Genomic DNA, 15434 nt, shown 5'->3' with positions numbered 1-15434 from the left:
CAAGGGGAGATAATTGGGAATAAATGAAAATTTGGTGGCATATTTTAAAAATCTTCTCAAGAACCACTGTGCCAGGAAAGATGAAACTTATGGAGAAACATCCTCAGGTAGTGTAGATTCAAGTTTGTTCAAATCATGACCCCCGGGGGTAGGGCGGGGCCAAAATGGCCGACCAAAGTTTTACATAGAAATATATAGGAAAATTCTTTAAAAATCTTCTTCTCAAGAATGACAAAGCCATAATTCATCATATTTATATGGAAGCATGCTCAGGTAGTGTAGATTCAAATTTGTTCAAATCATGACCCCCAGGGGTAGGGCGGGGCCAACATGGCCGACCAGAGTTTTACATAGAAATATATGGGAAAATTCTTTAAAAATCTTCTTCTCAAGAATGACAAGGCCATTATTCATCATATTTATGTGGAAGCATGCTCAGGTAGTGTAGATTCAAGTTTGTTAAAATCATGACCCCCTGGGGTAAGGTGGGGTCACAATGGCCGATCAAAGTTTTACATAGGAGTATATAGGGAAAATCTTTAAAAATCTTCTTCTCAAGAACCACTGGGCCAGGAAAGATGAAACTCATGTGGAAGCATCCTCAGGTAGTGTAGATTCAAATTTGTTCAAATCATGACCCCCGGGGGTAAGGTGGGGCCACAATGGCTGATCAAAGTTTGACATAGGAGTATATAGGGAAAATCTTTCAAAATCTTTTTCTCAAGAACCACTGGGCCAGGAAAGATGAAACTCATGTGGAAGCATCCTCAGGTAGTGTAAATTCAAGTTTGTACAAATCATGACCCCCGAGGGTAGGGTGGGGCCACAATGGCTGATCAAAGTTTTACATAGGAATTTATAGGAAAATCGTCTTCTCAAGTACTTCAAAGCAATGATTAGTGATAGCATAGGAAGAAAATGTTTTTAAAAAATCCTTTTATCAAGAACAGCAAAGTCATATGCTGTATTAATGTGAAGGCATTCTAAAGTACCCATATCGAAAATAAATATAAAAATAATAGATTAAAATAATACAAAAATAATACAAAAAAAGTATATTTTTAATGACCAAATTTGGAACCCTTTTTATCTTGGTTCCAAATTAGGTCAAAAATAATACACTTTCTTAGAAATGAAACACAAAAAAATATATTTTTAATATACTTTATTTCTCAGTAAAAATACAAAAATAATACACTTGATGTATTTTTTCTGTACTCTTGTATTTTTTCTGTATTAAATCCTTATCCAAAGTACAAAAATAATACAATTTATAGAAGAACTAAAAAATACAAAAATAATATAAAATGTATTAATTTTGTATCAGTCTATTATTTCTGTATTATTTGGAGCACCTTGAAAAAAATAGGAAAATAATACAAAATGTATTAATTTTGTATCAGTCTATCATTTCTGTATTATTTGGAGCACCTTGAAAAAAAAATAGGAAAATAATACAAAATGTATTAATTTTGTATCAGTCTATTATTTCTGTATTATTTGGAGCACCTTGAAAAAAAAAATTAGGAAAATAATACAAAATGTATTAATTTTGTATCAGTCTATTATTTCTGTATTATTTGGAGCACCTTGAAAAAAAAAATAGGAAAATAATACAAAATGTATTAATTTTGTATCAGTCTATTATTTCTGTATTAAAATCGCATTTAAAACAAAAAAAATTAAAAATAATACATTCTGAAAAATACAAAAAAAAATACATTTAGGAGTTCAAAAAAGGTACAAGAATGATAGACAAAAAGTACATAAAAAAGCTTTAAATAATACAAAGCAGTGCCTAGAAAAGTACTAAAAACGTGAAAAACTTGTTCTTAAATGCAGCTTTCAATCAGATTTTAAAGAGACATGGCTTTAGATTACTGATTTAGTTACTTTTTGTGCAATAATCTTGATCTTTTCTGTCTTACATACAGTATTCACTCTTCAATTGTCCTCATTTCTAAGTCATGTTTTATCAATCTTATTGTCTTTGTAAATTGTACATTTATAATGAGATATGAATTCAAAAGTCTAGATCTTCTCTCTGCTTTGGGGTTTCTTTTGCACAGCACTTTACTTTGTTGAAGAAGTACATCTCCAGTTTTCTCACTGTCATCCTGCTTGGTCCTGCATAATCTACAAAATAGAATATCAAAATGTACCGGGGTATATCAAAATTAGATGCACAGACACACACAAAAAAGAAATCTTCACATGATTAGCTGATATTGTCAATGTTACACACCTGTAATGCTTCAAGGGGTAGGGTGGGTGGGTGTCCTATTCCTCTATAACTAATCAGCTTTTCTTCTATGGCTCTGCAGAGGCACTCAAACTGTAAAAGTAATGATACTGATAAATGTTTTGCAGAATAGGTAGATGTACAGAGCATTAAAAAATGAAAATATAAAACTGTCAATACACCTCATTGGAATTTTTCATGGCAAAATATTCTACAAATTGAGCCATTATCCCCCCCCTCCTTTTTTTGGGGGGGGGGGGGGTCATTTGATTTGAAATCTTAAACTGATATTGGGCAAGGGAAATACAGATCATCATATATTGATATAAAAAAAAAATTAGTTTGTGCCAAAAAAAATCTTTCTTACCACCTTCTTCTCAAGTCATTTTTCAAATAAATATAAGTATGCTAAACCATAAATCCATGAAGCTTAGTTGCAATGATTACCCCCCCCCCCCCCCCTTCACATTTCAAAATTTAAATGGTTGTATGCCAAGATGATTTTATCTGTTATTATTCCATGTTTAGGCCTGAGGGATATGGTGAAATTAATTTTTAAGTCATTTTTGGTCCATGTAAATAATATCATTTGCCATTGAAAGCCCGTAATTATCCATACAATTCAAGATAGAAAGTAGCATAACAAAACTCTCTTTCGCCACAAATCCAATATATCTGCATTTAATTTGACCTACTATGAATTGGTTATAAAAGATAACATTTACTAATCTACATTTCACATTTTAAAAATTGAAACTACTGTGCTATTTTATGTAAATTCTTACCGTATATGGCGTTGTTTACACCAGAAAAGCCAGGGCATGATGCTTGAAAAACGCCAACCTCCTTCCGTTTTCGCTTTTCTTTGTTTATAAATGTGATCCATGCTAACATGCTGTAGCTAAACATCTATTTTCTACCAATTTCATCGGCGAATATTACCTAAATTTTATTAAACATCACCAACTCTCTCAATTCGGTTCGTCGATCTATTTTTCAAAATGGCGTGGGTAAATTGCCGTTAACCAATCAGAGAAAAGCAAAGAAAATTTTAAAATCTGACCAATCAAATAGCTCCTTATTTACGAAGATTGCCGATTTTTAAATATAAAATATTTTTAACAGTCTAAGGAAATGTATTTATGTACGAAGTCCAATAAGTAATATGGAATCAATTTAATAAACCCTTGATCATTACTAGAATAATTATTAGGAATCATTTCTTATAATCGTTATTTTTGTTTTTAAGAAATTTTCCGATTACAGATGAGAAAGATTTCTGGTCAGCCATATTGTTTTGTTTTTGTTTTTTTAATTATACAAGTTGACCTGTAAAATAGACCATAAAGTTCAAGAAGAAGGATCAATTTAGTGTTAAATCTAAAGCAAAATAGCAAGGCAAGAGCCATGCCCCCTTTTTCGGCGCCATGTCCTTTTTTCCTAACAAAAAATTAATAAATATTCCCAGTGTAGGCAATATTCCTTAGCTGTTCTGTTTATTCAGTGCATACTGATAATCTCTTGTTTACATAACGAAACCAAGTGTGAATTCACGACAGGAAATCACTTCACGCTTGAACGCAGGCTCACAGCCACCTGGCTAATTAACATGCCTCAGGCTGTCAGGGTAGAAGATTTAACTTGAGAAACTGTCATTTGATTGCATTGATTATGCAAGAATTAGCCCAAGATCAAAGATAATTAACTTGTAAATTATTAACTAATTAAAATCAGGATCGTTTTTTTTAAAACTGAGAGTAGAATTAAACACAGAGTTGAAGAAAAACTGATATTTTATCTGAATAAAAACAACTTACTTTGTACCAAAAACTGAATGTGATGTGACAAAAGGCTAAAAAACAACAAACTAAGTTAGTTTCTTTGAATGAACTGATAAATTTGACAAGCTGAGGGTCAATGTTTTTTATCTAAGCCATTTTTTTTCAAAACAAATTTATACATGGCATTAATTTTTTTTTTTTTGGGGGGGGGGGGGGGGGGGAGAGAGATCAATTTTCACAAGATAATGTTGGTAGAATATTTTCCAAGTAAAGAGAATAGTCTCTACATGTATTTTCCAAAATGCCCCCCCCCCACTCCTTCCCTGGAAAAAAGTATTTTCGTTTAATGTTTAATTAAATTGACTGTACTTACACAAATAACACAGTCCAAGCAGGTTAAAAAAATTAATACTTCCAAACTTTAATAATTTTTGCACATGTTTCAGCTAACTTTCTCTAGTGTAAATATCTATCTTAAACACACTGATAATTTAATTAGGAAACCTACTACTTGCACATCCCTTTCTAGACTTGAACATTGTAAGCTCATTTCTTGAAATTTATTTAGGATAATTTGAATATGATTCCTTCTCTGAGTGAAAAAAATGCACATATATACTAAAATCTGAAGAAAACATCGTATGCATGGTAATTGCTAGTTGGGACTTTCCATGTGCACAGGTAAATCACGTAATTTCTGAATTGTAGTATGATGCAATCATTTGTTAGCCTGCAAGACCACCTGTTGTGTGATAGATGTAAACACGTGAAAGATGTAAACCTGCTGAAAAGTCAATGTAAACCCGCTGTAAAATCTTCATGCCCAAGATGGAAATATTTCTCTGGATTACCACTGATTGAGATTAACATAAATTTTAGTACCACTTAATTATTTAAGTTCTAGATAATCGGATACCAAGATTCCTGAAAAAAATATATAATAAAAATTTTGTAAGTACAGGGTATGCTATAAACTTCTAAAAAAAACAGCAGACATTTTGCGAGGAATTTCTCTAAAATTTATAAAGTTCATAAAGACAAACGTAAATAGAAAATATGTCTAAATTTACCCCCCCCCCCCAACAACAAAAAGAAATAGAGACCAAATATATGGAATTTTCTGTAAATGTACTAAAATCAAATTTGAGACAAAAAATACTGACCGTCTTTCTGTAAAACTACCAAGTCCAAATTTAATATAAAAATAATACAGTCTAACTGTAAGGTCTTTTCTATAAATTTACAAAGTCCAAATTTAATATAAAAATAATACAGACAAACTCTGTAAAATTACTAAGTCTAAATTTGATATAAAAATAATACAGACAAACTGTCTGTAAAATTATTAAGTCCAAATTTAATACAGAAATGATACAGTCTAACTGTATAGACTTTTCTGTAAAATTACTAAGTTCAAATTTGATACAGAAAAAATACATCTGGAAAAAACTAAGTCCTGAAAAAATACAAAAATAATACACTGAAAATAATCTAAGTCCAAAAAAATACAAAAATAATACACTGAAAATAATCTAAGTCCAAAAAAATACAAAAATAATACACTGTACAAAATCAAAGTCAAATTTTAATACAAAAATGATATACTGAATTTTTTGTGATAGGAAAATAATATATTTTTTCTGTATTATTTTAAGAAAGTACAAAAATGAATGTATTAAAAATATATTAAAAATATACTTTTCTGTATTATTTTTTGATATGGGTAGTCTTAAATTCAAGCCCCCCCCCCCCCCCCTTAGTAAATTTTTCAGTTCTGATTTGATTTGTGTTTTTTCCTTAGCCGATTTGCTCAGGTGAGCGATGTGGCCCCTGGGCCTCTTGTTTCAGATATAAATCAGCAATTTTAAATATTCAGAATTTCCTTTTTTTTTTTTAAAAATATTATTAAAAACTTATTTTTATTCCTCTTACGAAACATTTCATATATATACTTCTCAACACAGTTTATAAATGTAGTAGAGATTGTTCTACATGAGAGTGATAGAGCAATTGCACTCATGGTAGAAGCAATTGTGTCTATAGTCCTATAAATGCAGTTGAAGACTACATGTTCATAGTGGGAGAGAGCAGTGGATATGCAAACATATTGGTATATTGTTTCATATAATTAAAAAAATATATATAATACCATTGATGCTAATTATCCCCTCCCGCAGTTATGGAAGGGATATAGCATCGCGAATGTGCGTATGTGTGTGTGTGTTAGTGTGTTCGTTACACCTTGTGGGCAAGATTGACAGAAAACCTTTGCATTAATCATTCTCAGCGTTTACATACTTGTGTGGCAGTATAAAAAGACGAAGCCTATTCATTTTCAAGTTCATTGATGAAATATTTCTTCAGATATCGCATTTTTACTGCCTCGAAACCCTGACATTTTATGTACGAGTTGACAATAATCAGTTGTGGGCAAGATTGACAGAGAACCTTTGCATTAACCACTCTCAGCGTTTACATACTTTGTGACAGTATAAAAAGATAAAGCCTATTCATTTTCAAGTTCATTGTTGAAATATTTCTTCAGATATCGCGTTTTCACTGTCTCCAAACCCTGACATTTTATGTACGAGTTTACAATAATCATTTCCGCTAGGGAACCAGTTTAAGAGCCTACTGAAATGCTATGCAATTTGATTTTTGTTAAAAATAGACATCCTCCACCCCCGATAATTTTGTTTAAAAAATAGTGCTGAAAAACAATTTAATATCTTATGTTAAACTTTAATACCCCAAATTAGGTATCCCTGTTATGCCCCCCCTTAACCAAGACGCTATGCACTTTGTATTTTGTAAAAAAAAAAAAAAATGGATCAACACAATAATTTTGTCAAAAGTAAGGGAGTTGATTGTAATGTTGCTGGTTCGAATCCGTTTGTGGGACGTGGAGACTGGTCCTTCAAATGAGACCGTGTAAACCATGGGCCCATGTCCCAATAGATGCTGGCACAAAAAGATCTCTCACTGCTCAATGATCATAAGTGACAGTTCCTATTATAGGAAAGAATGTGCAGCTCTCTACTGGCAAGCCTTCATATGAGCAAAAAATTCCTGAGAGGGACATTATACAAAATACATTCTACTATCAAACTTTAACATGTTTAACGTCCCTCGAGAGAATTTATCTCTTATGAGAGATTGCTATTTCCAGTGAAGGTCCAGTCGCGAGGGGATGTTCCGCTTAGCAGTGCCCTTGTTGAAATAGCTATGCACAATGGTGAATATTGCCCTGCGGAATAAGGTGGAACCTATACTATTTTTAGCTCTTCTGAGCCAAAGGCTCAAAGAGCTAATGCTATGGCCATTTGTGTGGTGTGCGGTAACTTTTTAGAATATGGGCCATAACTCAAGAATCCCTTGGCCAATCAGTGTCAAATTTGTCACAGGGTATCCTTGGCCCAAGGGCTACCATTTATACTAAAATAAGGGTTGGGACCCTAAAACAAGGGGAGATAATCAGGAAAATAAAACCAAAAGTACTGGTTGCTAAAAAATCTTTTTCTCCAGAACCACCGGGCTGATTTTCACCAAACTTACATACAAGGATCAGGATATGTTGAAGATTAAAAATTGTTCAAGGCATGACCCTGGGGCAAAGGGTGTGGTCTCAAGGTCACTTCAAAGTTGACCTAAATTTACAATTAATAAAAATTTTTATATTTTGCTTACTATAAGGACTAGGATCATCAAATCTTGTAAGTTGATGCATCTTAGGACTTCACATCATGTAAACTCAAAAGTAGGTCATGGTGACCTATTTTTTAATTTTGCAGGCATTTATTTTCAAATTGATTTGAAGGCATATTTTGGACACTTTAAGGCCTATGATCATCAAACTTTGTCAGTTGATGCATCTTGGGTCCTTGAACAACGTCAACTTAAAAGTAGGTCACTGTGACCTACTTTTTGAACTTTATGACTTATCTTTTTTAAAACATTTAATCCAATTATTTCCGACACTGAGAGGGTTAGAATCATCAAATCTTGTAAGTTGCTGCATCTTGGGACCTTAAGGATGTATTCTTATGATACGCGGAAAAAAACGTGCATTAAACTTTTCAAATGCTTATATTTTTCTGAAAGTGTAATATCCAAGGAATAATTTAAAGACAAGAAAAGTGTATGTTAGTGTTCATCTAAGAGAGGTTCAACCCTTTGAACATAGGCCAAAATAGAGCATGGGAAATTTCCTTAAAAATGCTACTAGACAATAAAATACCTCATAAAACTTATAAATATAGTGAATTAAAACTTAATTTGGCTTAAATTTACTTGAAAGTATTGCAAAGTTGATTTTTTAAACAAAATATGAGCAAATAAATACCAATTAGATAACTTGTACCCAAAAATGTTGTTCACCCATGTCAAAATTAGGCACATTTTTCCCTATAAAATTGCTCGAAAAACCAAAGAAAAACATATTTCTACAATTAAACTTTTTCAGAAAATTGTTGTACAGTTTCTTTAGGTATAATGGCTTCTTTTCATAGCATGAAAAGTAGGGGTTAGTGCACATATAAGAAAGTTTTGATATTTTTTATATCCCCACCCCATGTTTCTTTTTCATCATTTAATGAAAATAAATCAAGCATTTAGGCATCAAAGTATGTGTTTTATTCACCAAATATTCAAAATTAGTGTGCTAATTTCATGTAATATTTACAATTTTGTTAAGAAAAGATTTTTAAGAATAAAAAGTAAGCAATTAACACATAAAACTTCACAATAGTCTGTTGGATGTCCTCTCTTTCTCTTGGCCTGGGGGGTTGCATATTGTGTCCTGGTTTGTAGTGTTGGATGGTGGCTTCACAGGGATTAGTCAAATCCAGTCCCACTTTCTCAATCTGATTTTTATGGTTTTCTCCTTCTGATTTTAGTGGTTCTTAAACCCTGCTCTCTTCTAAAAGCCTTCATTAGTGATTCTTGTGAAAACAAGACTTACCTGTAAAAAATTATTTTAGAAAAAAATTAGATTATAATTTACTGGTAATATCATTGTTCAAAAAATGTAAAATCATTATTTTGTCTATCTGACTTTGTTTTTATGAACCCAGGCCTGTAGTTTAGACTAAAAATTTCTATATGTTCCATGATGTTTCAGAAATATTCCATTTTTTTTAACCCGCATAGGCCGCCATAGAATGAAGCGACCTAGTTTCTTACCGAATGTAAACAGCTAAAAATTATAGAAGTTATCTTATTATTTTCTTACGGTATGTCTATAAATTTGAGATAGAGATTCTGCATTTACAATATCAAAGGTAATTTATCATATACTAAAAGCTAAAGTTGTAATAAAAAAGATAATACAAATGTTGTCGTCTGCACGCCTCTGGAGACCTTAGGCCTAACGTTACGTACATGTAACATGTAATAGGCTATGCTATGTTTGAGTTTGCGATGTGACAGTATACTATGTATTTTGAAACCTTTGTATCTATAACGCATAAACATTGCTATTTTCAATAAGTTTGAAAATATTGTAAACCTACATTTTCGCTTTTCCACTGCGTCAACACACTTCGGCGCTCTTGGCTGGCATGTTTGGGTACCGCTTTCGAGAATGTTCCTGTAGGCTTAATTGTGATCTCGACAATTTTTTAAATGTTTTAAAATTCCTGTCGGTTGGCTCTTTTAATGGAGTGCCATTCGGCATTCCTGTCGCTTTGAAACGGGCGATCCCGTCTTCTTGAGTCTTCCCCTCTCGATGTCGATTTCACTTGTCGATTTTCTTAGGCCTATGTCGTAAATATCGTAATTCTGCACACGTGTTGGTCATTAATACAACATAGAAAGATTTTTTATTTAAAAATAAATATAGTTAAACATATAAATCATAAAAACTTAAAAAACTTGTTTGTAAATTGTTATCAGTTTGAATTTTACGACATGTCTAAGTACGAAGACCCATTTGGGGTAAATTGATCAGAAGAATTCATCCTTAAAACATATTTATGAAAAAGTAGGTCACTGTGACCTACTTTTAGTATTTTGCAGGCATTTGTTTTCAAATTGTTTAAAAGGCATATTTTGATTACTTTCAGACCTACAATCATCAAACTTGGTCAGCAGATGCATCTTGGGACTCTGAAAAATGTCCACCAAAATGTAGGTCACAGTGACCTACTTTCAACATTTTATGGCTATATTTAAGTATCTTTGGTATTTATTGGCTTAAGATCATCCAACCTTATGAGTTGATGCATCTTGGGATTTTGGAGAGTGATGACCAAAAATTAGGTCACAGTGACCTACTTTTGACATTTTATGGCTATATTTAAGTATCTCCGGTACTTATTGGCTTAGAATCATCAAACTATGTCAGTTGATGCATCTTGGGTTTTCGGAGGGTGATGACCAAAAATTAGGTCACGGTGACCTACTTTTGACATTTTATGGCTATATTTAAGTATCTCCGGTACTTATTGGCTTAGAATCATCAAACTATGTCAGTTGATGCATCTTGGGTTTTCGGAGGGTGATGACCAAAAATTAGGTCACGGTGACCTACTTTTGACATTTTATGGCTATATTTAAGTATCTCCGGTACTTATTGGCTTAGAATCATCAAACTTTGTCAGTTGATGCATCTTTGGTTTTCAGAGAATGTCGACCAAAATGTAGGTCACGATGACTTACTTTTGACATTTTATGGCTATATTTATGTATCTCTGGTACTTATCGGTTTAGAATCATCAAACTCTGTTAGTTGATGCCTCTTGGGTTTTCAGAGAATGTCAATTAAAAAGTAGGTCACAGTGACCTTCTTTTGACATTTTATGGCTATATTTATTATCTCTAGTACTTATCGGTTTAGAATCATCAAACTTTGTTAGTTGATGCCACTTGGGTTTTCAGAGAATGTCGACCAAAAAGTAGGTCACAGTGACCTACTTTTGAATATCTCAGGTATTTATTGTCTTAAAATTATCAAACTTGGTCAGCAGATGCATCTTGGGACTCTGAAAAATGTCAACCAAAATGGAGGTCACAATGACCTACTTTCGACATTTTATGGCTATATTTAAGTATCTTAGGTATTTATTGGCTTAGAATCATCAATCTTTCTCAGTTGATGCATCTTGGGTTTTCGGAGTACGTTGGTACTTTGACATTTTATGGCTTTATTTAAGTATCTCTGGTACTTATCAGTTTAGAATCGTCAAACTTTGTTTGTTGATGGCTCTTGGATTTTCAGAGAATGTCGACCAAAAAGTATGTCATGGTGACCTACTTTTGAATATCTCAGGTATTTATTGGCTTAGAATTATCAAACTTAGTCAACAGATGCATCTTGGGACTCTGAAAAATGTCAACTAAAATTAAGGTCACGATGACTTACTTTCAACATTTTATGGCTATATTTAAGTATCTTAGTTATTTATTGGCTTAGAATAATCAAACTTTGTCAGTTGATGCATTTTGGGTTTTCCAAGAATGTAGACCAAAAAGTAGGTCAAGGTGACTTACTTTTGAATATCTCAAATACTTATTGGCTTAGAATCTTCAATTTTAGTTTGTCTATTAATGCATCTTGAGTCCTCAGAAAACTTCAATCTTAAAGTAGGTCACTGTGACCTACTCATGGTTTTTTATAGCTTTATTAAAATATCTTCAGTCCTAATTGGCTAAGAATCATCAAACTTTGTCGGTTGATGCAACTTGGGTCTTAGGATACTTAGGGTTAGAGGCTTCAAATACAAGTGATAGGTTGTACAATTTATCAGAAGAGCGATTCAAGGCCCTTGGGCCTCTTGTTTTTTTTTTCAAGTCAGTTCTAAAAACAAGAGTTATCAATTAAATATGCAATATATTGATGTGGAATAGACAAGCTTTTATTATCCTCAACTCACAAACCTTTGTTTAGTGTTTCCTAGCAGTAGGAAGTTAATATCTGTTTTGTTGAAGTAAGAAAAGTAAGCATTTTTAGAGTTGGGTATTGCGAGTGAAAACCATATTGCGATATATTGCAATATTTTACTTTGAATATTGCAATATATTGCAATATATTGTAGACTAATTATCATTAATAAAATTGAGCAGAATGTTTGAAATGCTGTCAACTTCAAAGACTATTTGAATTTTCCTTTAAGTTTTAAAGGGTGAGGAGGGATAAGACATTAATTGCACACCTAATAACACTCTACTTTTAATCAAATACCTGGTAAAATAATAAAACAAAGTGAACTCTCTTGGAGAATTTTCAAATTGAAATAAAAAAGTTTTTACAGATTATATAATCTTTTTTTCATTTAATTTTTTTTTTTTTTTTTTTGGGGGGGGGTCTTTATGAAGTAGCATAAAATGTTATAAAAGATTAAAACAATATACACTATTTGAAAATAATTTTATTATGGTTACAGAATAAAATTAAAACCAGAAAGAAATTGTGACCTATTTCCGTGCGTTTTGGGGTTTTAGTCTAACCCGACCTAATTTCACATAAAGACATACAATCAGGAAATGGCCTATATCTACTGTTTTAATATACATGCTTCTGATATAGCATGGGGTGTTTAAAATGGCACGAAAGTTATTAAATATAATTAAAGCAACACTGCTTCAAGTGAAAACATGGATAATTATTTACTTGTAATATGTACACTGTCATGTATATTGAACTTGACATTTCATCGCGATGTCGATCTTGTAGATTCCGTGTGAGATTTTGGGAACCACAGTACACATGGTATACGCACAGTAGAAATGTTTTATATATTTTCTTTCATATAATTTTTATTTTAAAGTCTTATTAATTATTAATTTTATTCTAAAGTAAGATATTCAAAACTGCAACAGTGAATTAAAAGCTTTCTCTCTCGCTCTCCTCTCTCTCTTTCTGTCTCTCCCGAACGCAGTTGACGAAGTATTCTTTCAACGAGAAAGAAAAAGCCTTAGAATTTTCAAGTTTTATTTCAGCAGTTTCTACAATAAAGGAGGTTTTATATATATTTTTATAAATATCGTGAAATACCGGTATCTCATTCTTATATCGCGATATATTACCGTGGTTGGTAATACCACAATATACCGATATACCGGTAATATTGCACAACCCTAAGCATTTTATTTTGATGTTATTACAGGATTTAGCGATCCCTATGTATTGATACAGTTTTGTCCAGAGCATATTTTCCATGATGTCCCAGTGCAGAAAACCAGCATTAAGAAGAAAACACTCAACCCAGTGTTTGATGAATCATTTGAATTGTGAGTAGATTTTTGGCAAAGGAAATTACTGTAAGAATCTGTCAGTGTCATTTCCCTCAATTTATTTTTTTAATGGAAAATCCTTTCCATTTCATTCTAATCATGACTCCCACTGTGTAGGGTGGGCTACAAGTAAATTGGGATCAAAATTTAACATAAATTAATCATCCGTCCAGGAAAAGCAAGGCCATGGTTAGTCATAATATATAGATACTTCAAGTTAGGAAGTGTAGATTTAAATTTGTTAAAAATGTTCCCTTCTTTTTGGGGAGGGGGTGTCACAATGGGTGAAAAAGGTTTTACAAAGCAACTTGTAGGATAAATCTTCAAAATTCTTTTTTTCTCAAGAACAGCAAAGCATGATTATTAGACATTTTCATTTGGAATTATTCTCGGGTAGATTAGATTCTCAAGCCAGTTCAAATTATGATCGTCAAGGAAAGAGTGAGGTCACAAGGAAAGAACAAAATTTTGCATAGGAATGAATATAGGGAAAAATGCTGATAGAGAACATTAGAGAGATAATGATTAATGCATGTGGGCTTGGTAGGTCAAGGGTTTTTAGTTTGTTATTGTCCAAAGACACAAAATAATCAAGTTCTATGTTAATGACAATTGATAAAGCCCTTAAGTATAGAGTACTTCCTGTTAACATACACTCAGAAGGATTAAATTTGCAGGGATGTGAACTTTATGCTTTAACTTTTTATAGCAAACTTAAAAATTTTTATGTACTGTGGTTTCATCAATTTTCGTGGATTTTGTAAAATAGACGTTTTCAAGGATACGTAATTTCGTGGACAAAAGCATTGCCTATACAAATGAATGTCATATTTCGTAATTCAATGAACATCATAGTTGCCAACCTTCAGCATGTAAAAATCTGGTCATGACCAGATTTGGAAAGTAAAAAATCTGGACATAACGCGTTAACGACATTCACGACATATTTACCATGATTAAATTTTATACATATATATACAAAGTATTTGTGTATTGAAAATTCTTTTATTGAAAAAGGCTTTAATTTACAATGACAAAAAACTCGTACATACTTTGATTAATAAATTTACATGTTAAAAAAGAGAATTGAAGGTTTCATATTTCAGTATACTATTGACCTGAAGTAAGACTAAGTGTAATTTAAAAAAAAAAAAGTCTTTTCAGTTTCTGATAAATTTGAAAATATATACTAATTTCAGTTTTGAAGTAATTTTTCCTCTCTCTTAATTAACTACTGCAATATGTATTAAATGTGAAGTTAGGCCAAAACTGTCTTCTATCACTTTATTTTATCTAGAATGATTTTTTTTCCCCAAGATTCCTTGATATGTACATAAATATTGTTTCTCTTTTTCTTGGTTCAATCAGAGACATTTGTTTGGTTCAATTTGTTCCTGCTGGCCCTGATAACGATCTAGTTCTATCGGAAGCCATTTTAATTGACCTCAAACATGTCAAAACAACACCCAGTTAATTGTTTACACCTGCACTGATAATTAGTCCATCGGCATTGTTTACGTAGATCTAAGCTGGGTTGTTACTGGAAGTTAAAAGTACAACCTACCGGTAATTTATGAACCAAATCCGGAAATCGGGAGATTTGCGGGTTGTTCGGCAAAAATCGGGTGAAAAGCATGACCCGCCGGGTCATAAAAAATAATCGGGTTATGGGTTGAAAAATCGGGTGTGACCCGACGAAATCGGGTGAGTTGGCGTCTATGATGAACATTTGAATTTGTGGATCTCCTCGACAACGAAATCCACGAAAATTGGTGCTCAATGAATATTGATGAAATCACAGTATATTATTGTACATTTATATCTATGAAACACTTCATGATATCCTTGACCTCCTTGATTTGACCTTGTTATTACAGTAATGTGTCAATAGAGCAGTGTAGGAAGAGAGGAGCAGTGCTGGTGTTTACTGTGATGGACCATGATTATGTGTTTGAGAACGACTTCGCGGGAGAGGCGTATGTGGATCTGTGTAACATTCCAGGGGTGGATGGACAAGATGTCTCCGGGTTCGATTCCCTCGCTATTACTGCCTTACCCTTAATGCAGCCTCAACACAAAGGTAATAGACCACACACAGAAAGAAAAGAAGAAAATGACCCCCCCTCCCCCCAAACAAATGAATAAATAAAAGCACTGTGCAAACACAAATTAGGAACAAA

At 32.6% G+C, this 15434-nt stretch overlaps 1 protein-coding gene across 1 annotated transcript in view; it reads left to right on the top strand.

Annotated features, from left to right (window-relative positions):
- LOC134268243 (BAI1-associated protein 3-like) overlaps window positions 1-15434 on the top strand; it is a 93339-nt gene that overhangs the window by 42824 nt on the left and 35081 nt on the right. The window contains exons 28-29 of the mRNA XM_062750437.1: window positions 13128-13251; window positions 15132-15334. Coding sequence (XP_062606421.1) covers window positions 13128-13251; window positions 15132-15334 — 327 coding nt within the window. The remainder of the gene's footprint in view (window positions 1-13127; window positions 13252-15131; window positions 15335-15434) is intronic.

This window comes from Saccostrea cucullata, unplaced genomic scaffold, assembly GCF_032062105.1.
Source record: "Saccostrea cucullata isolate Sc308-1 unplaced genomic scaffold, CSIRO_AGI_Scuc_v1 ctg663, whole genome shotgun sequence".
Classification (NCBI taxonomy): Eukaryota; Metazoa; Mollusca; class Bivalvia; order Ostreida; family Ostreidae; genus Saccostrea; species Saccostrea cuccullata.
The sequence above is the reverse complement of the archived record's forward strand: the minus strand, read 5'-3'. Positions and strand labels throughout refer to the sequence as shown.